At 41.5% G+C, this 26,485-nt stretch overlaps 1 protein-coding gene across 3 annotated transcripts; it reads left to right on the top strand.

The window, feature by feature from the left end:
* Nucleotides 1-827: 827 nt before the first annotated feature.
* Nucleotides 828-24,651, top strand: LOC129824862 (single-minded homolog 1-A-like). 3 transcript variants are annotated; one of them, XM_055884391.1, is made up of 13 exons: nucleotides 828-1,072; nucleotides 1,495-1,996; nucleotides 12,914-12,996; nucleotides 13,130-13,150; nucleotides 13,369-13,458; nucleotides 13,690-13,798; nucleotides 13,907-13,992; nucleotides 14,214-14,413; nucleotides 14,952-15,058; nucleotides 15,684-15,831; nucleotides 19,870-20,035; nucleotides 20,478-20,877; nucleotides 22,317-24,651. In XM_055884391.1, the coding sequence occupies exons 2-13, from the start codon at nucleotides 1,822-1,824 to the stop codon at nucleotides 23,117-23,119; spliced, it is 2,388 nt and encodes a 795-aa protein (XP_055740366.1). In that variant the 5' UTR covers nucleotides 828-1,072; nucleotides 1,495-1,821; the 3' UTR covers nucleotides 23,120-24,651. The 3 variants fall into 3 exon arrangements, with proteins under 3 accessions (XP_055740366.1, XP_055740367.1, XP_055740368.1); XM_055884392.1 differs by lacking the exon at nucleotides 13,130-13,150 and having other exon boundaries at nucleotides 829-1,072; XM_055884393.1 differs by lacking the exons at nucleotides 828-1,072; nucleotides 1,495-1,996; nucleotides 12,914-12,996; nucleotides 13,130-13,150 and having other exon boundaries at nucleotides 13,176-13,458; nucleotides 13,694-13,798.
* The last annotated feature ends 1,834 nt before the right edge of the window (nucleotides 24,652-26,485 follow it).

The raw sequence follows: 26,485 nt of genomic DNA, 5'->3' as shown, positions 1-26,485 counted from the left end.
CATGTTCGTACTTTTGCCTATAACATGTAGTCCTACACGACGTGTCAAATGCCAGTAGCATAAAACAAACAGATTTTGAAATAAACATTTTAAACGATTTGCCAAATAAAAAACACGAATTAATGGCCATATGATTCAATTCCGGTAAATTAATACTCTTGGATTTGTGTAAAAACGATAAGTAATAATCTAAGGTAAAACAGCCAATAACGATTGGCGCTATGTCACTCCATGCACAGGCCACTAACCCTATACCCTATAATAAAAGGTACAACCAAAAATGTGAGGGGCAGACAAATCATTTCAGAAAATATATCTTCTGTAATGTCTTGGCTATGGGCTTATTATTGATCAATTGTATTAAAGTAATTTGGTATAGCACAGCTGGCTAAAAAAAGGAAACTCAATATGTGACAAAGGGAGGGAGATTAACTGTTTTATTGGAGTAAATACAACCAGATTTCGAACTAAGCACTCAACAACATAGAAATAAAATATATGATTTTTATTTCAAGTCTACCGTGCCTATGTGCATTGGTGAGGTTCAGAATGATTCTCGTTGGTTTAGCTATGTAAAACACACCACATTTAGTGTAGACTCATTCACTCATGGATAGCCAATTGTGTTTAGATGTATGATGAGTGAATACAGCTCGCCAGACAAAACAGTGAGGTCCGTGCACGGTTTCCTCCAGGTTCGGCTAAATCTGTGTCAGACGTGAAAGTTTCACGCAAATCCCACTTTCACTACGGGTTCCTGTGTATTTCTATCAAGCGTGTCCAATGAGAAAGTCGGTCTCGATACTTGCTGACCAATAAGAGCGCAAGTGGCAGTGGGCTGGTCCTGAGCAGCTCGAGAGAGAGAGAGAGATTGAGATAGTTTGGAGACGAAGTCTGGACACGAATTCCACTGGTCTTGCGTCCCTAATTTAGAGAAGTGTATGCGTGGAATTCCGCGAGGAACTGAGACTAAACTAACTGTCTCGAGTGGTGAACTCGCTTCAGGACAGGTGGAATCCCCTGCGGGCAGCGCGAGAGTAGTGAAAGTTAGAGGATCTTTTTATTCGATGAGGTAAGTAGAAAAAAACATCGACAAAATAGGCTAAAATATTTCCATACTCTATAGGCCTGGTCATAGTAGTAGAATTATCATTCGTTTGTTTATGATTTATTATTACATATTATTTGTTGCAATATATAATGTATAATTTGTTATCGATTATTATTATTATTAGGGTATTAGTATTATTATTATCATTTGTTGTTATTAGTATTAAACTATATGCTCAAACAGCCACATTGTAATAAAGCAATAATAAAGCCATATTGTCACATGGATTATCCATTTTATTTATTTGAGCAAATTGCCTACATGTTTCCATAGTTTGAAACACCAGGTAGGCGTTTTGGGATGACAATGCATTTTGTTGATCAAAAATATATTGGTAAGCCTTTAATGATATTATGGCTTGTGCTGTGCCCTGTGTTTTTCAGTGCGTGGAGAAATGCCAGTATCAGTTTGCTTTACACGAGAAGAACACGGGATATCAACTTATCCATTCGGCGCATGTTTCGGTGTAGGAATTCGGGAACCGTCTGAAGTGCATTGGATTCAGTTTATAACTGAGAAGTGCTGCTCTCATTTCACTTGACCGTGGCCACCGCGCGCGTTTTAAAGGGTGTTAGTTGAAAAGCCAAAATCATGACAAGTAGACGAAACGGAAATCCTTCTATATTCTGGGTTTGATGGACCGACATGACAATAATGGAATGATAGCCTAACATTTAACAAAAAGGAGGGGCAGAGAGAGAGAACACACAATGAAGGAGAAATCCAAAACTGCCGCAAGGACTAGACGGGAAAAGGAGAACAGTGAATTCTATGAACTGGCCAAAATGTTACCTTTACCCTCGGCTATCACGTCTCAGCTGGACAAAGCGTCTATAATACGACTGACAACAAGTTATCTGAAGATGAGAATTGTCTTCCCTCAGGGTAAGTATATGTTAAGCTTTAACAATACAGTCTTCTCTTATATAGGCTATGCCATTTGCCATTTATCTGTAGGCCTATCTCTCATCTGGATTTTCTGTTCGTTTTTTATTAATTCACCTGCATTTGCCTACTGATTACGGTAGTCTATTGTAATTGTATACTATGTTTACTGTGCATAGGTTTATTAGGGTACTATATTTTGTAATGATACTATTATATTTATATTGCGATGACACCTAGCAGCTGCTGTCTTTCTGTTGCAGTCATTGCTGATGTTGTTGTTGTATCTTATTAGCCTTTTGATACGTTTTTTTTCCCCCAGCTTCCAGTTATTGCTACAATAGGCTACCATGTTGCTACAGTAGGCTAGTGTAATTTCATGCGTGCGGATGATCGTCGCAGATCCACGTCTCGGCGTGCCTACATGTAGGCCATTTTTGGGGTCAGGGGATCGAAATGCGTCGGAGGCGATTAGCCACCGTCTTCCCTCGTTGTCAACAAGCTGCTATGCTGTGTGACTGACACTGACGGCCGCATCAATTAGAAAACGCCCTGCGAGCCACTGGCATCTGATCAGCTGAGGCGCGAAACGGCGGGACTAGACCTAATTGATCCACTCGGGTCGCTTTCAATTTTTTTCCGGATAGAAAATGTCAAGGCCTCTGGGGTGTGATCTCTTCATACTTCTATTCAGTCGTACTCGTATTTGATTTATCACACATGATAGCCTACTCATAGTCAGATTTACTCCATTGACAAAACCCGGAAGTGCACTTTAAAATGCTGGTAAAGCCCAAAGTGCACATTACTGCTGCTATCACTCAGAGAGGCATCTTGGAGGGCATTGTTATGCTCCTTCACTCATTCACAAAGATTGTTCAAAGGTTGGTCTACCACCCCAACATATGAAAATGCACATGTTTGACTTACTTCATCCTATTCAATTGTCAACGACATGGGCTAATTAATAGCCTTATGCATGGCTGGCTACTACTGCCAGCATTTTTTTACCCAGACACAGATTTAGATTAAGGTAGGCTAATTCCTATTGTTTCACTTTTGAGAGTTGCAAAACTTTTCTCTCCTGATAGGCCTACTTATGCCACAACATTTGTACAATCAAAATACATGATCTACATTAGTCATTTTATTTTCTAATGGTCTGTTGCTTGGTAAACATGCCTGGGCGAAAATATATAACAATAGCAAGAACGACGTAACGACAGACATAAAGTCAGCAATGGAATAATTATACAGACAGAAAAAGTCTACTAAACAACGCCAAGTAAAACCCCCATGGCCTCAGCAAAATCGACAGAAATAACTAGATTGAACAACAATGACTAGCAATGGATTCTGACTCGTACACAGTGTTTGGAGAAGGGGAGACGTGTGTCCCGAGAGGAGTGACTGACTGTGAGTGAGTACAACGGAGCGGCGTATGTCTGTCTGGGGATATGAGGGCTGAGAGAGAGCGGCTTGTTTTAATCCAATCATTGCAGCAGGCTCAGCCTATACCCCGCCCGTTCCGGTGTTTGGAGGATATGTTGTCATTGCTGTTGTTCGGCCGGAGAAGATGTCGAGAGTAGCCAACATATTCAAATAATGATTTACATATTTTCATTAACCCTTGTGTGGTGTTCATGTTTTTGTTATTCACCCAATGTTCGCAGGTCTGATGGACCCACATGATTAGGTTTTTTAAAACAATACAGCCATAACTATTAACGTAAAAAATAATTACTACTTAGATGTTAACATATATCAGTTACAAGCAATATAGACAGCATACATGGTTAATATTTGCCATTTACCTCTGCTAGATCACGTTTCTCAATAAAAGCGCTATTCGTTTTTTTCGATAAAAGTAGATTTTTGTAAACAAAAATCGATTATAATTAAGACATGGGTGGAATAAATCATGCTTACCTTGAACAAATATAAATGACACAAGGTTTTCATCAATATTGATGTTTATTGCTTTGAACGGAAAAAATTGTACATACAGTATTTTATGGAAATTATAAATGAACCCCGTTGAAAACAAATTATGGCTGGTCTGCACACCACATGAGGGACAGAGTTTTACTGTGTGTGTGTGTGTGTTGCAAATGTATTTCTTGCACTTGATGCATGTGTACTGTGTCTTCCTGTCCTTCTTGGGTCCACACACATCGCAGTGCTTCTTCTTGTTGCTACCGGCTGCAATTATATAGTGATGAAAACCCTTAGTTCAGGAATTTTACTAATATCTCACTCACATATATAGTTACAGCAGGCCAAGGAAGGAAAGTCTGACACACACACACATGCAACAACATCACTCACACTTACTTCCGGTATTGGAGTTGTTGGTTCTGTAGGTCGGGCGGATGGGGCACCAGCATCCTCCGCCTGAATCCTCCTCACGATGGCTGCAGAAGCTGGGGTCCTTGGGATATGTTGCCTCCTCTGGATTTGAGGTCTTAACAATGCCTTGCCCAGCTCCTCGAGAAAGAGCCGTCTCCTCTGGAACTTCCCTCTGTTCCAATCTGGGTTTAACGCCATCCAGATGTCCAACGGGTCTTACCTTGAGATGTCCAAGATGTTGAAGAATATCACAAGTGGCCAGCGTACGGTTCTTCTTTTTCAGCTGTAGCGAGTCACCAGCTTGTCTAAATTGTCCACCCCTCCTTTTGTGGCATTGTAATCCATTATGATTTCAGTTTTTTAATGTTCCTGGCCACAAATTCTCCCATCCCTATGCAGCGTACTCATGAGTACCATATTTTTTGCCTTTCTTGGCACGTAGGACACTAGGGGCGTGTCGGCTGTGAACACAAACTTGATTGATAGGCCTGTTCCGTGTATTCAACAGCTGAGGTGGGAGCTCTGGTTTCTTCTTTTGTACTCTTCCTGCCATCGTCAGCTTCCTCCTGAGGAGCTCCTGTCCCAGCTTGTGCGCAGTAAAAAACGTTATTGCATGTGATGTTGTGGCCACGGACTCCCTGTATCACTTCCAGGACAACCCCTTGGTTCATCCCTTGGTTCTTCTCAGGAGCTCCTCCATCTGGCTTCACCGTATACACTTGCAATTTCCACGAATATGATGAAGCAGCATCACAGGCAGCCCAGATCTTGATTCCATATTTTGCAGGTTTATACGACATGTACTGCCTGAAGGGGCAGCTGCCCCTAAATGGCATAAGCTGCTCATCAACAGTAACGTTGGGCCCAGGGTTGTAAAACAGGGAAAGGCGGTCCACCCACTTGTCCCACACTGACCTGATTGCAGATAGCTTGTCTCTCTGCCACGGAGATTGTCTGGTGTCTCGGTTATTGAAGCGGAAAATCTTGGAAATAATGTGGAAGTTTTTCAGTGAACTTGTTGCACGGAAAAGATCCCTGCCAGTTTCTGCACCCCACAGGGATTTTGTGGATTCCCCACTGGATCTGAGAACACCAGCAAGGATAAGAACCCCGAAGTATCCAAGTAAATTAGTTTGGTACATCTCTCTGCAAAAACACACCTTCCCTCCAAATTAGTGCAGTCCAGAATGATTTTCTGTATGGTGTCTGGGATGAACAGTTCAAAAGAAGACTTTATGTCCTCCGTATGAGTAACAGCCATCTGCGTCGGCCTTGGTTGCATCCTTATCACGTTGGCGTTCATGTGGGGTGGCTCATCCCTTGGGCAAGAAGACCATTAAATGTTTTTTTACATCCATATGTCTCCTCCTGCAGGCTGTTGATGAACTGGTTGCTGACTGGCTGGTCCTGGGGCTGGCTGCTGACGGGCTGGTCCTGGGGCTGGCTCAGTGTCAATCTCATCCTCTTCTTCCAACTCACTGTCAGACTCTGAATTGACAGACACAGGATCCTCATATTCTGAAAATTCTTCATCTTCCAAAGTGGAAGACGCTCCTTCCACACTAGCTTCTTTCTCTGCAAAAATATTTCTCAGGCCCTCTGAGCAGAGATTCTTTTTGCCATACTGATTGTGGTAAGGAGCCACACATGCAAAGATATTTATTTGCTGTGTCCCTCCCCCAATTTACACCTGACTGCGGTAGAGTGTGGGAAAATACAGCATTTCATTTTTTTTTTTTTTACAATATATCGAAATAATATATTGTAATAACATTATGCAGGTTCCCGCAAGACATTGTGTAGTTTCACACACTGCAAAAGGTAAAGAGTGCATGAAAGCGGGAGACAGGCTATGTGCTATGTTCAAACAGCAGGCCCAGGGAGTAGGAAGACAGAGTGAAGGCACACTGGAAACCTTTTTTGTTTCATTTCGACTTGTTTTCACATAAAAACACACACTTCCCCTCCCTTTTATTATCCTCGGGTCCAGTGGACCCGAACACCACATATGTAATATAAATGTGTAGGAGAGTGCACACGGTGCACTCAGTGAAAATGCGTTCTTTTACATGTTCTTCACAGAAAATGAGCCAAGGCCAATGAGTCTCAGGTTGAAAAAAAGAATTCATTGTGTCATTTTTCTTCTAGGAACTTTTGAAAATGGGTCCCACAGACCCGGACACCACACAGGGGTCAAGAATGTTATTTTCAGGAATTTCTTGACACTATTTCATCCTTCCACAAGATATAGTCCTGACACGAATATAGGGTTGTTAACCAAGCAGGCTGGTTTTTCGTTCTATTAGTTCTGTTGGCAGAGACATTTGTTCTGTATCTTTAGACACCGCCCAGTAGTTGGTTTTAAATGTTCTACTGACTTACTGGCTGGAAACCCCTTACTTGCTAGCTAGCCAACTACGGCTAACATATAGTCGGGTCAAACAGTGCAGCCATAATAACTACAAAGTAGCTGTATTTGCATTTGTTTACGCTGTTTTCTAGTGACATTTATTTGGATACATCCAAAACGATGAGCTAATGATGCTCGATTTCGCCTGGCATAGAACATGTGCTCTCTCGTCAGGACACTGTTGTTCAGAGGAGCTAGCCAACCACACCACTAACACAATCACTTCAAACTGAAGCAGGAAATAACTAGCTGCACTTCGTTTAGTTGTACCTGTTTTCTATTGATATTTCTTTGTTTACATCCGTACAAGATATAGCCAGCAGCATACCACCCTGCATACCACTGTTGGCTTGCTTCTGAAGCTAAGCAGGGTTGGTCCTGGTCAGTCCCTGGATGGGAGACCAGATGCTGCTGGAAGTGGTGTTGGAGGGCCAGTAGGAGGCACTCTTTCCTCTGGTCTAAACAAAGATCCCAATGCCCCAGGGCAGTGATTGGGGACACTGCTCTGTGCAGGGTGCCGTCTTTCGGATGGGACGTTAAATGGGTGTCCTGACTCTCTGAGGTCATTAAAGATCCCATGGCACTTATCGTAAGAGTAGGGGTGTTAACCCCGGTGTCCTGGCTAAATTCCCAATCTGGCCCTCAAACATCACGGTCACCTGATAATCCCCAGTTTACAATTGGCTCATTCATCCCCCTCCTCTCCCCTGTAACTATTCCCCAGGTCGTTGCTGCAAATGAGAATGTGTTCTCAGTCAACTTACCTGGTAAAATAACGGAAAAATAAAATAAAATAAAATATGCTGATTCGTGACTTTGACTGGCTGAGAAAAGCTGCCTGCCTGTCTCATAGCCTACTATGCAACAGCTGGAGATCGAATTTGAATATTGAAACAATGGTGCAAATGTCGGAGACAGACAGCAAGGTTTATATAAATCTCTGCGGTTGAAAACTAAATGTTAGTCTAAAAGAAATGTGAGATAATGTCTCAATGCTCTTTATCGTGGAGATCAAGTCTATTAATTGCCTGGCTGGGCTGATTAAACAGTGGATTGCACAGTCAGAAAGAACAGAGTAGACTTTTTAATGTCATATATTCAGCCAGTGGTAACTTGTGGAATAGACAGCGGCCGGAATGCGGTTTTAATCAATCAGCATTCAGGATTAGACACACCCATTGTATAAACAGACAGAAGAACTAGCCAAAAGTTGTTTAGAGAACATAGCTCTTCACTTTGTTTGAGTGAAAGAGAGATGAGTACTGCCTGCTGAAAATGACTTTTTTCAGATCACGAATAATTACAAAAAATGATTGTGTCATGTCATAATCCTAATTGGCAAATGATCCATATAGTTACATACTAGTTTTGTCCGAGTACTGGGCACACCCCTACTATCAATCAAGTTATAGTAACTAGCTTGTCTAATTATCTTAGCTGGCATGCCTGCTGGCAAGGTTGGTAGACTTTAGAAAATAAGCAATTATTAAATGTAGGCTACTGAATAAGACTCAACATTTTAGCAGGGATGCAGAGGGCATATTTGGTCTCTTAAAGAAATATCACCACCATTCAGGAGGAGACAGACAGCTCAAGTGGTATGCTTAGATATGCAGAAAAATAAACAATTTTTTTTACATAGAATTAAGCATAATAATTATGGCCCTAGGTTGCAGGAAAAAGCTGTTTCAGATGTTTGAAAAATGCTTAAAAATCCTCACATAATCCTCACACAATCCTCACATAATTTGCTCCCCCTAAAATGTCTGGGGTTCATGACATCCATGTGACTGACTGCATGGTGAATAATACACGGAAGTGTATTTGCTACACATCTGCATCTATTGGTTATCTAGGCCTTCACTTCATCTAAACCATAAAGTTTCCCAGTGTTGTGTTTAGGTAAGCTCATGACAAATGCCTTCACTTTATCTAAGCCATAAAGTTGCCCAGTTTTGTGTTTAGGTAAGCTCTTGACAAATGCCTTCACTTTATCTAAGCCATAAAGTTTCCCAGTGTTGTGTTTAGGTAAGCTCTTGACAAATTCCTTCACTTTATCTAAACCATAAAGTTTCCCAGTTTTGTGTTTAGGTAAGCTCATGACAAATGCAAGGAAGGACATTGCAAGAAACTGAAAAAAAAGTTTACAAAAAATATTGCCTATAGGCCTATAGCATCTGCCATATCATGTGACAGCCTGTCATTCTCACTACAGTGTTATGACAGCGTTATCGCAGGTCACCTAAACTGAACCGACACATGGAATTGTTTTCACTTGATGTACACAATTGCCAGTGCAAGTTGCAAGAAATCACGAGGTAGGCTACTTAGATGTGATGATACACAGTGACTAATGAGGACTGATGATTAAAAAACTATAATAGGCCTATGCTAATTAATTGTATGAAAAAGGCCTACTGATAGAAAAACCAACACCATTATTTGGAATGCTTTCTCTGGGCTATTTGTAACTTTGCACTATTGTGTTTGCATTAGCCTATAAGCTATCAGCCATTATGTATTATAAATCCCTGATTATTGCTAATCAGAATCATCTACAATACATTTTTATTGTGACCAAGTATTTGTGCATATGATAATCAATCAAATTACTGTACATCATATCGGACTCTACCTACTGTACCTGTATTTGAAATAGCAAACATTATATTTGATTACCATTTGTGAAATTATAAATGAGCCTACATTAAAACATTTCCTGTTGATTTTACAGTAACTTACTGGCGACCAGTTACATGTAAGTTACTGTAAAAAAAGGAACAGTATATTGTTTTTTATGGTTTACTGTTGCATTAATTGATTTGCAGTACCAATAACGCTTATCTAGTTGTTTTATGGTAACAAATACTCTTACTGTGAAGCCTTCTTTGCATATTTCCTAGTGTGTCTTGCCTTTTGGGAGAATTGTACAGTTATCTACCATCCATGGTTGTTAGTGACAGAGACATAGTTCCATTTTCAGTCCTGTGGCTTTCACCAAGTTAGTTCCTAGGCAAATGTTATCATGACAAGTAAACTCTTTATGACAATACATTATATATCTCATAATAACTTGTTTTGATGTCTAGTTTTATCCTAATACAGCGGCCTGAAACTCATGGTTCACAGGCCACATTAGGCCTGCAAGTAGTGTTGCAAAATTCCACTCTTTCCCAAAATCCCCAGATTTTCCAAAAATCCTGGTCGAACGATTCCGGATTTACTGTTTATTCCTTCCTGTTTCAAAGACACTTCCAACTGCGATTTCTGGAAAATCTGGGAATTTTACAAGTATTCTGCAACCCTCCCTGCAAGTCACATTATGCTGGGTTGCAAAGTAATTCCTGTTGGAATCCAGCCAGAGTTTGGATATCCAACCACTGGAATTTTCATTCAGCCGCAATTTGCATTGAGATTGACTGTCAGGGTTGGGGACATTGGGGGTAAACTATCTAAACCATTTAAACTGGAACAACCATTTCAATAACGGATGCAAAAAAGTCTAACTAACTAATTGGATTAGTTTAGATTTTATTTAACTTTGTGTAGAATACGTTTAATCAATGAATCAAAGTGCATGCAAAAACACAGATAAAAAAGAAACTATTTTTAAAAATCTACCTGCAGTAGAGCATGCTGGGAAATATGATACAAATTATTTCTAAGACTGTATGGTACCAATAATAATACTGTAGTCTTTTTATGGTACCAAATTATCTTACTGTAATCTTTTTTTTAACTGTTGTTTTACAGTAGCTTACAGTTTTACGGTGCCAATGTGTTATAGTATTTAATTGGCAGTACCATTACTGGTATTTCATATATTGACAGGGGTGGGGGAGGGAGAAAAGTTGTTCGAATTCAGGCAAAATTATGTTGCAATTCGCCTAATTTCCACAAGTGACCTGCGTTTTACAAGTAGCTCCTATTTGTTGTGTGCTTGTTTTACTTTTTACGATGGAAAATTATTTATTTTTATGATGTGCCTGATTGTATATTTTTTCCTATAATATAAAACAGCATGGCCACAAACAAAGCAATGGATATAAATAACAAAACAGGTACCAATTATTTAAGAATATTGGTATTTATTTGTAATAAGTATTTGCTCAAATGTTTTCTCACTTGCTTTTGATTTTGTTGCCCTGTGCTTTTAGTGTGGAATTCTATTTGAATATTATAAATACAGTAAGTGACCTGCTACAGTGTTTTATGTAGTATTTTTTTTTTACGGTAAAGTCTGAAATGAATTTTTCCCAAAATACAATGTTGTTTACGGTATTCTACTGTATTCATTTTATACAGTATGTTTCTATTCACTATATATTAATTTACTAGAGCAATTATATATTTTTTTACAGTGTATCTATCCTTTAGAAAATCATTATTACGGAAATATGCCTAACTATTTCTTCAGCAGTTGACAGAAGTTATCAATTGCTTATAGAAAACATAGTTGAAAAGTAGCCAATATAGGCACAGGATGAAGAAATTTTGGACTATTATTGACATCGATTGGCTAAATAAGCATTTTTATTAGGCTTGTATTGAATTTGATCAATGTTTTGGTATATTTTGTATTTATTTTTTATTTAACCTTTATTTAACTAGGCAAGTCAGTTAATTAAGAACAAATTCTTATTTACAATGAAGGCCTAGGAACAGTGCCTTGTTTAGGGGCCTAAACACTAAGCGTTCTTTATGAAAAAAGAAAACGTGCCTAATTAAAATAGTCATAAATGTGTCTATAACAGAGAAAGCCCTAAACCGTTGTCCCCCCAAACTAATGTTAGGCCTAATAGTCAACAGAATAATATTGGTGTAGGCCTACCTGTAATGGGTTATTGAAACTGGGGAACAGCTCAGCCTGTCTGAAACCTCGAAATCATCGGAAAAATATCCCTAGAGCAGAGATGTGGGAAGTTTCTCTGTTCACATCGACTATTCTATGGTTCAGGGCACTTGACGTCCGTTAAGTAGCACTTCAAACGCCAGGTGCATCTATTCTTTGCCTATTAGGCCTATTTGTAAGACATGTAGGTTAGCCTTAATGCTCATCGAGTCCGCGGTTTCGCTTCTCGAATACACCAGACACAATTAGTAAGCTGTACATATTGTGACCCCTGTGATATAGTAGCTGAGTTGAATTGCGAGATAAACAGCCTCTCGCCCATGATTGCAGGGGCCAGCGCCATGCAATTTGAATATGTCGCGCGCCTGCAAGAAAGTCCAGACAGGCATGCACAACAACATATCACATATCAATATATTATATAATCCTTACATTCATGTCAACGTTTTTCTAAGAATGTGTCTATAAAGCAGGCCTACTTTCGACTGGCCATGTTGTGGAGCTAAAATGAACAGGAAATTACCAGACTAAAAATATACGTTTTTGCTAAAAGTATAGTATGGCTTAATTGGGAAAATATCAAATAGCCTATAGGCCTTGTGTAAAAGAAAAAGGGGAAAAAGAAATAGAATAGGCTATCCTCTCCTTGTCCATTATTATAGGCCTAAATCACTGCGTCACGCTCAATGCAAACCAACGCCGCATGTTGTTTTCGGAGGGAGGTTACTTTGCATGCGTGCAGAATGTGAAATATGTTTTCCACGGCACCTGGGTTAATTTGACTTCTAAACAAATAAGGAGATGAACTGTGCAAAAGCTATTTCAAATGTTGACCAAATCATTTGTGTATTGTTGTTGAGCTGTGTAAACGCGAAGGGATCGTTTGGACAATATTGAAATGCGAAATGGTGGTGGGTTATTCGAGTCTTTACTCAGACACGGATTGTTTTTGTACAATTGGCATTTTCTATCTGGCATGGCGTTGCGAGAAGAGCCGCTCGTATTTATTTGCATTATCGAGTTTTGTTGGTTCCGTTGAGGATGTCATATGATGCATTTACAGTTTTGATATTCACTTAATTTGTATCAACTTTCTGTAGCTGTTTCTTCATCGTACTTAAAAAAAAAATTGACACACATAGTTGTATATATTATTACTATTATTAAAATATATAGGGTTAGGCCGGCAGAGAGGACTGGCGTAATAAAAACCAGCATAAATAAACATTGTCACATGCGTTATGTGTATTATTGCACGACTATATGTTTTACGAAAAGGAGCTGATATATTGGCGCTTTGTTTCAGGTTTGGGTGAAGCTTGGGGTCACACGAGTCGAACGAGATCTTTGGACAATGTAGGACGTGAGCTGGGATCCCATCTTCTCCAGGTAATTTGGGAAGCTTAGTCTACCCATCGAATAGAACATTCACTGCAAAATATGATGGTTTAAAATAGCCTACTAATAATGAAAAGAATCCTTCTTTAAGATGTATGTAGACATGTTACATTTGATTTGATAGGTTGGATCCCACATTCTCCAGGTAATTTAGAAAGCTTACTCATTTATATTTTATATATTACTGTCAAATATTATATTACTAAAAAGAATGATTCTCGAAATGTAGCCTATATGTCTACCTAGTCATGTTCTGTTACATTTGGTTTGATATTCGATCTCACGAATGCATCGAGTGCTCTTGAATAGGCCTCATATTTCTTTGATCTACGCATTCATTTTTGCCTTTTTTTCCCTCTCCAGACATTGGACGGCTTCATCTTTGTTGTGGCGCCGGACGGAAAGATCATGTACATATCCGAGACGGCATCGGTCCATTTGGGACTCTCTCAGGTCAGCACCTGGTCATAGCCGATTCATCTTAGCATATTTAGTGTTTTGGGGGTGTTTCCAAGTTTTATTCGCTCGAGTGAGTCGAGTCTTTTTTTTTATTTGCTCTGCGTAACGCTCAAGAGCGCGTGGTATCCATGTTAAAATACGTTTCTCGTGTTAGATATCGTGGAATGATGTTTGAATGGTTGAGTGATTTAATACTCTTTTAATTACCGAGGTAATTCTTAACAGGTAGAGTTGACCGGGAACAGTATTTACGAATACGTTCACCCCGCCGACCACGACGAAATGACTGCCGTTCTCACTCCACATCAGCCGTACCACTCACATTTCGTCCAAGGTAGGCTACACGAATACAGGCCCAACTTGGAGAGAATCAAACCCCGTATAGAATATTTTTTTTTTGTACGTTGGATAATAGACTGATATTTTCAGTCTCCTCTTCCAGAATGCGAGATGGAGCGCTCTTTCTTCTTGAGGATGAAATGTGTGCTGGCGAAGAGAAACGCCGGCCTCACCAGTGGTGGATATAAGGTAGACGATTTGCAATGGAAGTATGTAGCCTAATGCTACTTGAAAGTACTACATATGTTGTATACGCATTCTATTGATTTAATAAATGCCAAATTAATTCTAACTTAATTAAGCGTAAAGGTAGGTGTAAGTATAATTTATGGAAATGTTTAAACATTTACAGTGAGCGTTAAAACATGACATAAAAAGACTGGACAAAATAGCAACAAACCCCTTCCCAGGTGATCCACTGCAGCGGTTACCTAAAGATCCGTCAGTACAGCCTGGACATGTTGTCTTTCGACGGCTGCTACCAGAACGTGGGCCTGGTGGCAGTGGGACACTCTTTGCCTCCCAGCGCCGTGACAGAGATCAAGCTGCACAGCAACATGTTCATGTTCAGAGCCAGCCTCGACATGAATCTAATCTTCCTCGACTCGAGGTAGGTCTACAGCAAAACATACAAATAAAGCATGCGTTGAAAGATATGATATGGAGGAGAATAACTGAATTACATAGTCCTACAGCAGGTGTTTTGATGAGCCAGCCATGACATAATCCAGCTAAAGTCGTTTTTGATGTTTTTTCCACTAGTGCTCTGTGACAGTTGTTAAATGACTATTAAGTCCCCAACTTAATGGAATAAAAACAGTATTGAATTCACAAACATGAAATGCTACAATATATTCCATTATTTATGGAGTTATATTGGCTTACTGCATGAAATGTCTTATTGTCTTAAAGTGGAATCCTGGACCTCAAGCCACTGGGGTCCACTTTACAGAACGTTCTGTTCCTTCTCAGCATGAAAACAAGTTTGGATCAAATAGAACTCTGAGCATATAATGATACATGGAGGGAGAACAGCGTGAACTTCAATACATGAAAGTCCATGGCTGAAAGAGAGGACAAAAACATTTGCCTTCTCATCCCTTCCTTCCTCATTCCCTCCCTCATTCCCTCCCTCCTTCCCTCCCTAGGGTGGCAGAGCTGACTGGTTACGAGCCCCAGGACCTCATTGAGAAGACCCTGTACCACCACGTCCACAGCTGTGACACCTTCCACCTGCGTTGTGCCCACCACCTGTGTGAGTTAGTTACAGTAGGTTGGGCTCTGCCTCGTCAGACTCTACCTTTTACTGGACTTCTGGCTCTTTTCCTTTACTTTATCCCACACATTGAAATACATTTCTGAAAATACATTTTTATCAAAGGACACAACTATAAAGTACACCAGACTTAGACCTCTAACACACATACAGTATTACCTAGCTTTGCCGTTCAACACTCCAGGGAAAATCATAACTTGAGATCCACACCACATGTGGTACTCTGACTTAAAGGGTAATGATTCAAAGTTAGGATTCAGCCCCTTTAGAACACACGCCAGAATGATGGTCAGCAGAGTGCAACTGAGTGCCTCAGACCAGAATATCGGCCATCCTTTTCAATACATTTTCCAACGGTTCGACATGTGGAATCGAGGACAACAGCCACCGCTCGTTGGCACACAGCAAGTGGTCCCTATAGCACACCATGGGGACAGCAAGCGATGGAACGGCCCCTTGCCGCGCTCAGTTGTCAATCATTCATTCAGAATGACCCCATTTATAGGTCAAAACAATCCAAACTAAAATATGTCTCCTCTTCTCCTATCTTTCTCCTCCTCCCCAACTCCCACCCCTTCCATCTCCTCTCCTTTGATCCTCACAGTGCTGGTGAAGGGCCAGGTGACCACTAAGTACTACCGCTTCCTAGCCAAACAGGGAGGCTGGGTGTGGGTGCAAAGCTACGCCACCATTGTCCACAACAGCCGCTCCTCCAGACCCCACTGCATCGTCAGCGTCAACTACGTTCTTACGTGAGTCTCGTTCTGTTCAATTCAACTCAGTTCAATTCGGTTCCATTCCAATCGATTCAAGCTACTCCCTTTCTATACTTCATCAACATCTGAAGCTGTGGAGGACTAAATATATAAAGATATTCTTATCATCATCATCATCATTATTATTAATTCAATTGAATTTGATTTGACTTCATGACACCCCTAGGGGCAATTAGGATGGCGTTGTCAGAGCAGAAGCAACAAATAATTGAATGAAGAAACATAAATATCTCCACATGCAAAACATTACCTTCTCATGGCCCGTGATATTAGTGAAATACTAACCTCGTCCCCAGGCTATTGCTCACAGTGCATATAAGCCTCGCACGTCAACTATTCAAAGCTGGCCTCAGTGGGAGTCACCATAGAATTCAATGGGAGTAACCTTACCAAATCAAGTATTTGTCACACAGGCATCATAATGTCTGGAACGGAAAGTATGGAATGGTATCGAACTCATCACATGGTTTCCATGTGTTTGATACCTTTTACATTGACTCCATTCCAGCCATTATTACGAGCCGTCTTCCCCTCAGCAGCGCCCAGGAAGGGGGAGGGTTAGGGGGAAGGTGTTGTGGGAGATGATTGTTTGGTAGATGAAGCCAAATGAGCCAATGCCTATGCGAGGGGAGTTTCTCCCGACCTTTTTTCATTGGCTAATGAAGGCCAAGTTTGACACATTGGTCCACCCAGACTCTGTGCATTTGGGCAGAAGTGTCTGGGAATGTGATCAGTGAAATACCAACAAACTTAGTTCATGACCCCAGCTAGACTGATAGTGGGTAGGGCTGTGTGTACCTCTCACATTCTCAGTTTGTTCCCTTTATGGCCTATCTCTACTGCTACGTCCTACTTTACAAAGAACATGTTTTTTTCGGGTGCGATAAGACCTTTGAGACCAGTAAGAAAAACATTGGGGGAAAATACCTACTTTCAGAATTGACCTGGTGTCTAAGGAAAGAAAATCTATATCACAGTAAACCGGAAATCGATAGCCATCTCATACCTGCTGCCCGTGTTGGATTTTCATTGTTAGGTTTGGATGATCCTGACCTAGCTCTTTAATCTGTGTGTGTGTGTGCGTATTCATTTAAGCCGTCTGCATTTCAACTCTTGTGTATTTACTATTGTTATGTATTTACCTCAAACCCCATCACACTCAGAAATACAACTCAATAAGGAGTGAGGCTTCCCTAGTGTATTCATACTGTATGTTTAGCTTGTATTCAGGATGAAAAATGTTTAGCTTGTACACAGGATGAAACATGTTGAGCTTGTATTCAGGATGAAACATGCTTAGCTTGTATTCAGGATGGAACATGTTGAGCTTGTATTCAGGGTGAAACATGTTGAGCTTGTATTCAGGATGGAACATGCTTAGCTTGTATTCAGGATGGAACATGTTGAGCTTGTATTCAGGATGGAACATGTTGAGCTTGTATTCAGGGTGAAACATGTTGAGCTTGTATTCAGGATGGAACATGTTGAGCTTGTATTCAGGATGAAACATGCTTAGCTTGTATTCAGGATGGAACATGTTGAGCTTGTATTCAGGATGGAACATGTTGAGCTTGTATTCAGGATGGAACATGTTGAGCTTGTATTCAGGATGAAACATGTTGAGCTTGTATTCAGGGTGAAACATGTTGAGCTTGTATTCAGGATGGAACATGCTGAGCTTGTATTCAGGATGGAACATGCTGAGCTTGTATTCAGGATGGAACATGTTGAGCTTGTATTCAGGATGGAACATGTTGAGCTTGTATTCAGGATGGAACATGTTGAGCTTGTATTCAGGATGGAACATGTTGAGCTTGTATTCAGGATGGAACATGTTGAGCTTGTATTCAGGATGGAACATGTTGAGCTTGTATTCAGGATGGAACATGTTGAGCTTGTATTCAGGATGGAACATGTTGAGCTTGTATTCAGGATGGAACATGTTGAGCTTGTATTCAGGATGGAACATGTTGAGCTTGTATTCAGGGTGAAACATGTTGAGCTTGTATTCAGGGTGAAACATGTTGAGCTTGTATTCAGGATGGAACATGTTGAGCTTGTATTCAGGATGGAACATGTTGAGCTTGTATTCAGGATGGAACATGTTGAGCTTGTATTCAGGGTGAAACATGTTGAGCTTGTATTCAGGGTGAAACATGTTGAGCTTGTATTCAGGGTGAAACATGTTGAGCTTGTATTCAGGGTGAAACATGTTGAGCTTGTATTCAGGGTGAAACATGTTGAGCTTGTATTCAGGGTGAAACATGTTGAGCTTGTATTCAGGGTGAAACATGCTGAGCTTGTATTCAGGATGAAACATGCTGAGCTTGTATTCAGGATGAAACATGCTGAGCTTGTATTCAGGATGAAACATGCTGAGCTTGTATTCAGGATGAAACATGCTGAGCTTGTATTCAGGATGAAACATGCTGAGCTTGTATTCAGGATGAAACATGTTTTGATTGATGTGACATTGAGTTACAATTGGGTTCTCCCTCTATAAATTGTCTAAAAGTAATACAGATCTGTGTATTTTTGCAGCAGATGGAACACCCCCCCCCCCCCCCCCCCCAGCACTGGTTTGATTGAATTCGACCCTGTAAGATACATCATACCTTTCAAATACTGCTGATTTTTACAATACATACTAGACCAGCAAAGCCATTTCATCACCTTAACCTACAGCATTTTATTCCATCAGTTCACATCGTTCCGTTAATAAATCAGGATTCTGGGATGGAGAGCCAGTGGCTTATTTCAGATGGGAGGTGGTCTGACTTTGACCCCCATGTGGAATTCAGCTAACACAGCTGAGTTTGCACAAAAGCCTATATCAGCACTATTGGCTCTAGCATAGGTCACCGAGAGGACACATAGGATGGAGAACCAGTCACTGCTACTGTACCTGCAAGAGCAATAACTGTGTATGTGTTTCAATTAACACCCTATTCTCTATAGTGCACTACTTTTCACCATGGCCCATAGGGGCTCTGGTCAAACATAGTGTACTAGATAGGGAATAGTGTGCAATTTGGGATGCCAAATATTGCCAAATACTATCCAAATATTGCCTTTCCCATTGCAAGGTGCCACACGCATAAAGAGCGGGTCATATTAAGCAACATATTACAGCAGCTGGTTGAGTGGGGTCAGAGACAGGGAACAGGGGTTTAAAATGCCACGTGCTGGTATTACATACTGCTGATGTGATGAGTTAAGAATAGGGCCATGTTTGCAGAGCGTTTGGCACAGGAACCGTTTCATGACGTTGAAGTCTGATAGAGTTCATTCCCAGGACAGTGGGTTGTAATGCTAAGGTGGTAGATACATTGTATGATATGTACGTACAGGTGACAAATGAATAGTCAATGTTATGTTATTCAGTCTGGGAAGGGGGTTGTGTGTGTGTGTGTCGGGGTACATTTTCACTTCAAGAGAATGTAAGATGAGACTGAAGGAGTAGATTCACGACAGGCATGGTGTTGACATTATGGGCATGGTTGTAATGTGAGTGTGAGTGCGTGTGTGTTCTGACAATGTTTGTGCAGTAGCAATGAATCATTAACCTTGCTTCGGGTGTTGGATGTGTTTCTCAAAAATGGGAGGGTTAATCTCTCAACCGAGTTCATCTTATATAACCTTTTCATTTCTAACTGTCATCCCATTTTAATAAATGAATCACAACTTCAAAGAAGGTGTTAGTGAATAATGTCTCTCTCACTATCAATAGTAAATATTGGCAGACAATGGTATATACAGTATATTGGAGAAATGACTTATTGTACATCATTTTATATAGTGTATTGCCTCAATTCTGTGAAATAATATGTTTTAAATGTGCTCACTACGTGTGCAAGTCCCACCTCTCTGTGAATCCCGGATGAAGGTCTATTGAGCAAAATGTTGGTTGAGGGATCCATTGAATTGTTCATGGAGTATACTGGATTACTATTGCGCCGGAGTTCCATCTTCTTTTGCTAATGTGCTCGCTCTCGTCTGTGTCTGTGTGCGCAGAGATACTGAGTATAAGGGAATGCAGCTGTCCTTGGACCAGATGACCCCTAGCAAGCCGGCGTTCCACTACAACAGCCCTCCGAGTAGTACAGAGGAGAGGAAGGGGACCAAGTCCCGTATGACACACACCAAGGCCAAAATCAGAGTGTCTCCCTACCCACAGCAGGTAAGACACTTGGTACCGGTGTGGTGTACTTGTTCCCTCACACAGTAATACGAATAGAACAGGTGTGATTTATCTCTTCCTTAGCCACAAACTCCCATGCTCTCTTAGGCCCGGTTCAGGTACAACAGCCGACATAAAGAGAGACGGTGCCTCCTTTCAATGACGTGATACATATTTGATACAAATTTGACACTTGTTGTAGGCAAGGTGTTGTAACAAACTAGTATCATGAAATGCATGCACCAGAAACAAGGCACACTTTGTGACTTGACAGACCAGAATACATGACTGGTGTAGAACATTCTTCATCAATAATCAGTATGATGTGTCTTTAAGGTAAACGTCACAGAAGATGGAGAGGGTGTAACACCACCTTCTACTACTTTAAAAAGCCTCGTTTAAACCTTGTATATTCCAAGTTCTAGTTTCAACTTTTCTCCAGTTTTCAGCCTTTCAACCCGAGCGTTCCGAGTCCGACCAGGACAGCCAATGGGGAGGCAGCCCTCTGACAGAATCTGCCTCCCCTCAGCTGCTGGACCAAGGTGAGGGAGCGGAGGGCGGGGCCTGTGCCTACAGACTCTACCCTGACTCCGGCTCCCTCTGCTATGGCCTGGCTCTCTCCGAGGAGGACCTCACGCACAGCCACACCCACTCCCACCATCCTGCCACTGCCTGCGACAGCGGTGCCCACTGCCAGGCTGGCCGTTACTTCCTGGGCGCTGCTCCCCAATCTGGACGGGAGGCCTGGTGGGACGCAACACGCTCCGTCCTCTCCCTGCCCAAGTCATCTTTGGAGAATGGCGAGGGCTACGACCTCGCTTCCTACCACAGCGTGGTCCATGGTGAGGTGTTAGGGTCATAGCCACCTGGTTAGAAAATCATCAAATGTCACTTTTCCCTGGTAGCTCCTTTGTTGAATAGGCCAAGGGCATTATGGACCATGGGAAGTTGTTTACACTGTTTCTGGCCAGTATGCCGATTGTTACCATCTGTTTGCAACAATTTCCCACTGTTCAAGAAGAGTTTTTATCTTTCATGTCCTCAAACTGAGAGACAACTCCCAAAGGGGCTGCTGCCAGGAATGCACTGTCTATTAAGGATTTACATGACTTGTTCAGTTGTATGCACATTATCAAATATAAGTTCACACTTACTGTGCAAACAATAGTTGAAACAGGTGCCAGCTAGGTCATGTGGATGAATGAAAAAATCAGTCTGTATATTACAAAATGTGGTCCTCTATTCCAGTCATATTTTAAGTTTGTAATAAAACCCCCTAGAGTCGATGTCTGCGCCCCAGTGGGAAATGAATTGGCATAATAAAAACAGCCCCATTAAAAAATCGATCAGTTTAAGATCGAGATATCTGCATTGGATGTGTCTCAGATGTCGCACTTCCGCATCTGCGGTGAAAGGTGACAGAGCTAGAGTCAGACCATGAGACGTCCTGAAAATCGTCCTGCTCACAAAATCGTCTGCGGCGTCCAAACGGTTTGGCCTACAAAACCCTCACAAACACAACGGTGTTCTCCATTTTGTTCTACGACCCCCACGTGTGTCTTGGGACTCGTCTGAAGTCGGTACAGCCAATCTGTCAACTTCTGTCTGTGGCGTCCGAACAGTTTGGGCTACACACCAATATGACACCTTTGTGGAAAGGGGAGACTCACGCGAACATGCACATGTAGGTTGTTTTGCTCTAGCACGACTCGTCACAAGACTCATCTGAAGGTTCCCCGGTACCAGTGAAGTGTCAAAAATAAGGGGTTAAATACATGTAAAAAAAAAAAAAAAAAAAAAATAATAATAATAATCTTCCTGATCTTTCTTAAATCTCTCAGAACAAACTTCCTTTAGATTTTGGGGGGGGACTATCTGTTCCGTGTAGTGAATCTGTTATTCAATGCGTTTGTATGGGCTAATAGCAGTAAGGCTCACATTTAGTTTTCATAAAATAACTTATTTCGATTTTTTTGGGGATACATCAAGGGGTCTTAACATTCTCAATCAAATAGCTAAATGATCTTCCGTCTTAAAACATTTCCATATAGCTTAGGCCGGGATTAGACTGTTATGGGTTAATTGCAGTCATAGGCACTAACTCACATGAGTATTACATAAATATGCAATAAATCCATGAACTGTGAAAATCATAACAATATGTACATTTGAGTTTGGGATGGCTCTAAGAGTTTTGTTGATTTAAATGGTGGTATTATTATTACATACATTTTGAGATTTGAACCTTGGATTTTCTAAACGTTGCCACTTTGTCTAACAGGAAGGGGTCACTGGGACGAAGAGAGCGTGGTCAGCTCACCGGAAGGGGGCGGAGGCTCCACCAGTGACTCGGGCGAGCGTTGCCGCGATGGCACTGGCAGTGACCATTTCCGGGCGAGTCCTCAGGAGCCCAGCAAGTTGGAGACTCTGATCCATGCCACGCAGCACATGATCAAGGAGGAGGAGAGCCGTTTGCAGATGCGCAAGGGGCCACTGGACGCCCTGGGCCCAGTGGGGGGCCCCTCCAACAACAGCCACAGCCCCTGCTCCTTCACTTCCTCCGCCCCGCCCATCCCTCAGGCCGCCATGCCTGGCGTGGTGTGCCGCGGGCCGGGGGTCGCCAACGGCATCAACCTCACCCTCACCTCCGAGCGCCTCTATCCCCGCGATGATGGCGGCAAGGTTTTGGATTCCCACGGAAACATCGACAACAACACAGCCAGTCCGGCGTCTCTGTCGCGCCTCAGCAGCCCCAGCACCGATGGGATCCCCAGGTCCGGCCCGTCTGTCTCAAAAGACTACCTGCAGGGTCAGACAGACGTCTCGCCCCACCACCACCCTCTAGGGCAGCAGGGGAGCCCACTGCTTTACCAGGCCCAGGAGATGCAGCCCCTGGACAGGCATGCCGCCTACGCCCTGACCGGCTACTCCCAGGTGCACCTGTATGACGCAGAGAGCCTGAGGAACTACTCGGGGCTGGGCTGCGGAGGGGCTCAGTACGACATGGGGCCCCACATGAGGATGCAGGCCGATCAGATGCAAGTACACAAGGGCACATCAGTGATCATCACCAATGGGAGCTGACCATACATAACGGACAGACCAATCCTAGTGTCTCAATGATGGAGTGTATATGTGGGACTTTAGAACTGAATCCTCCTCATACAGTTCGGTCTTTTCTTTTTGTTTCTTTTTTTTGCGCCTGGCATAGGACTTAGGATATTCCCCATAACACCGGTTTGTTCTGTTACACTTCACGGTGCCCTTGAGAGCCCAGACCCAACAAGCAAAGCTGGTTGCAATGATGTCAGGCTGGCAGCTTTTGTTATGCCTTAATCAAGTTATATAAGGTAATTCTTTTAATGCCTTTTTACCGACCAGAAAAATGTGTCTTGACCTGGTTGTAATTTGGTTACCTACTGAAATTGTAACCAAAATATGACATCATTAAAAAGACATCTTAACTTGTCATCTTGTTATCTGACGTCTTCAAACCAGTTTACAACCAGAAACTGACGTAAGTATGACGTCTCATGCCAAATCTTGCCCTCTGGGCAATTGAATTCCTCCCCTGCATTGAACTGAGACGCTGCAGAATGACTATTCAAGTTTTCAGTGAGTTTTCAGCTTGGTTAAAGATAAACCCAATGTTTTAGTCCCAACATAGTGTCATGCACCAGTAAGTAGGCCTATCGGAGTGAACTCTCACATTTTCTCATGGTAGTAGACAATATGCAATTCAATTGCATATACCCGCTTGACCTCAAAACTGATTTAGTATTGCTTAACTTTCTCACAAATACTTAAATTGTATTTCTTTTAATTAAATGCCAATGTTTTTCCATATTTATTAATTGTGTCGAATAAAATTATTTTTATTTAATCTCATTTTTGCAGTCAAAGTACAACGTTTGGTGGCAGGGTTGCTTTAGTTTCAAAGTTTGCATTATCTGTGTACCCCTTTGAAGGATTATATATTATTTGCCCAACTTCCCCTGTTAGTAGAATTCCTAAAAGGATACTGTGAGATTCTGGCAATTAAGCAGTTTTTCTGCTTACCCCTAATGTACCTGTAGACTTCCAGTCACTGCGCTAGTTAGCATTGGTTCGAGAAACTACCTCTAACTTCCTTCTTACTGCACGCAGAGGCACAAAAAATGTACACACAAGTTCATTTGACTCTGTAAGTCAAAGAATTCATAGACAGAATCTCGCAGTATTCCTTTAAAGAATTACATCAATGTGTATCACTTTAAACTTCTGGTGCTTCATGTGTTTGAATTGAGAAAATAATATTGTTTCTGTTTCACTTTTTGTACCCCCGAAAATATGTAAAGTATCTCTTGTCTAATTTTATTTATGAAGTAAATATGTTCAGAAATTGCTTTCTTTTTTTTTTTGGGACCACAGCTCATAAGAGTATTTATTAACTGGGGATAAAAAAAAATCTTTTGATTCCAAATACAGGTGCAATCAAACCCTCTTTTTGATGTTGTGGTTTTAATTTAGTCTTTCATGTGTGGGAGGACTCGGTTTGATCAAACGAGTGGATACGACTTGTTACATAACACTTTGAGCAGCCTTGCACTGCTGTAAAAGCCACTTTTGAAGCTGCAGTTATTTTGGTTGTCATTTGTTCCAATTGACAGTTGGCCTCATATCACTCCATCACGGCACACAGCCTGTGTTACTCACTTCCGCTTTAAAATGTTCTTGCCTTTTCCTCTCACTTACAGTAAGACAGTGCCAGGAGTATAAATGGGAAAGCATACGGTATGTTCCTGCCATAGGGTTCATTCTGACTCGCACATTTAAACACTTTGACCTCACTTCAGCTGTAATAGTCCTCCGATGTTTTTCTAATGTACTTAAGTTATTCAGATGTAGTCGTCCCCTGGCCTGCCTGTATGGATTTAAAGGCCTCCTGACTCTGTCTGGCCCCTGAGAGCGAAGCTCCCATCACGCACTCTTGACGTTTGCATGTGATGGGCTGCCAGGGACTGCATGTGTCGCCAGCCAGCACTGACGTTCCATTACACCGCTCTCTGATGTCATCTCCAGATGAAGGCATAAGAAAGAGAGTGTGTGTGTGTGAGTTCATGTGTGTTTTCTTATGTATCTAAAGGGGGGTTAAGGCTGTAGTCCACTGGCCCCTTGCCTGAAGTGCATTTGAGGCATTCACATGCAGAGCAGGCCACAACTCCAGCCAAATACTGGGGCCATCGCCCAGAGCCAACACTGCTCCATAATAACCCAGCTACAACCCGAACAGCCGCCCCCTATCCTCCACACTTCTTTGACATATTCAAACAGCATATCAAGGACGTTTTTTTAGATGTCATTTTAGCGACTAGATAACAACCAAAATATGACATTGCCAGGCATCTCGGTATCATCATAAAAAAAAAATACTGTAGAACTTCAAGGAACACAGACTCAAATAGCTGCCTGTCCCTTTTAATAGCCAGGGAATGGCACGCATTTCAAATAGACATGTTTCAAATAAACGCTGGGTCGAAATGAGTTGTTTACAAGGTTACCATGAATGGTTTATGAGGTTAAATGTTTGATTTGTTACATTAAATAATTCAGTATTGACTCAAAAAAAGGTATGGCAATCATTCGATTTTATCGCCAGTAAGAAACTGTCGGCCATTGGCTGCTAACAGCTGAGAGCATGTGACACAGTGTGCAAATGATAACACATTATTGCAGGAAATGATGAAATTTATTAAAATGCTGGAAGTGAATCCTGGAAATTAAACAATTAACTATGCAAATGAGCAAAAGCGGTGTGCATGAAGGAAATAGACGTTTGGCTCAAATAGAACCCTGTCTCTAATAAGCGCCTGTTGTGTTCAGTGATTTAAGCAAGTAAATGCCTGGGCTATTAATTTAAGTTTTACGGTATATTTGGTTGGTTGTATTAAAGGTATCTCAAGTCACTTCAACCAGAAAACCAAATTTCAACAAGAAAATGACATCATAATCCCTGATAACAAAAATGTATCACATGAAACCAGAAGATCCATTTGTATCCATAGAAACATGTCTATTCTCGCATTCTCACACATCCCAATGGAGTACAAATAATAAAAAAACACAACCACAACAATGCTAACTGAAATAATTCACGATTCATCTAAAACAAAAGCACTGTTGTGAATTTAAAACCCTGCAGTGTTTACATCAAGAGGGGTACAACTGAGCGTGCCCAGATTGTGTTAGCGAGGCGGCTAAGTGTGACATGTTTTCCTATGGGAAAGGCTAACAGCTGATAAAGACCCAGAGACATAGCATAGCATGTGATGTGGTAAACATGCCATTAAGTATTTTATGGAAAACTAAATTCCAACCACAGCAGAGAGAGTTTCAACTTCTACCTCTGAAATGGAGGTTGGGAAACGATAGAGGAGAAAGGAGTCATCACCACAGGGTGAGGGAGAGTGC

The sequence above is a fragment of the Salvelinus fontinalis genome, chromosome 27 (assembly GCF_029448725.1).
Source record: "Salvelinus fontinalis isolate EN_2023a chromosome 27, ASM2944872v1, whole genome shotgun sequence".
Classification (NCBI taxonomy): Eukaryota; Metazoa; Chordata; class Actinopteri; order Salmoniformes; family Salmonidae; genus Salvelinus; species Salvelinus fontinalis.
This window is presented reverse-complemented; position numbering and strand designations above follow the sequence as displayed.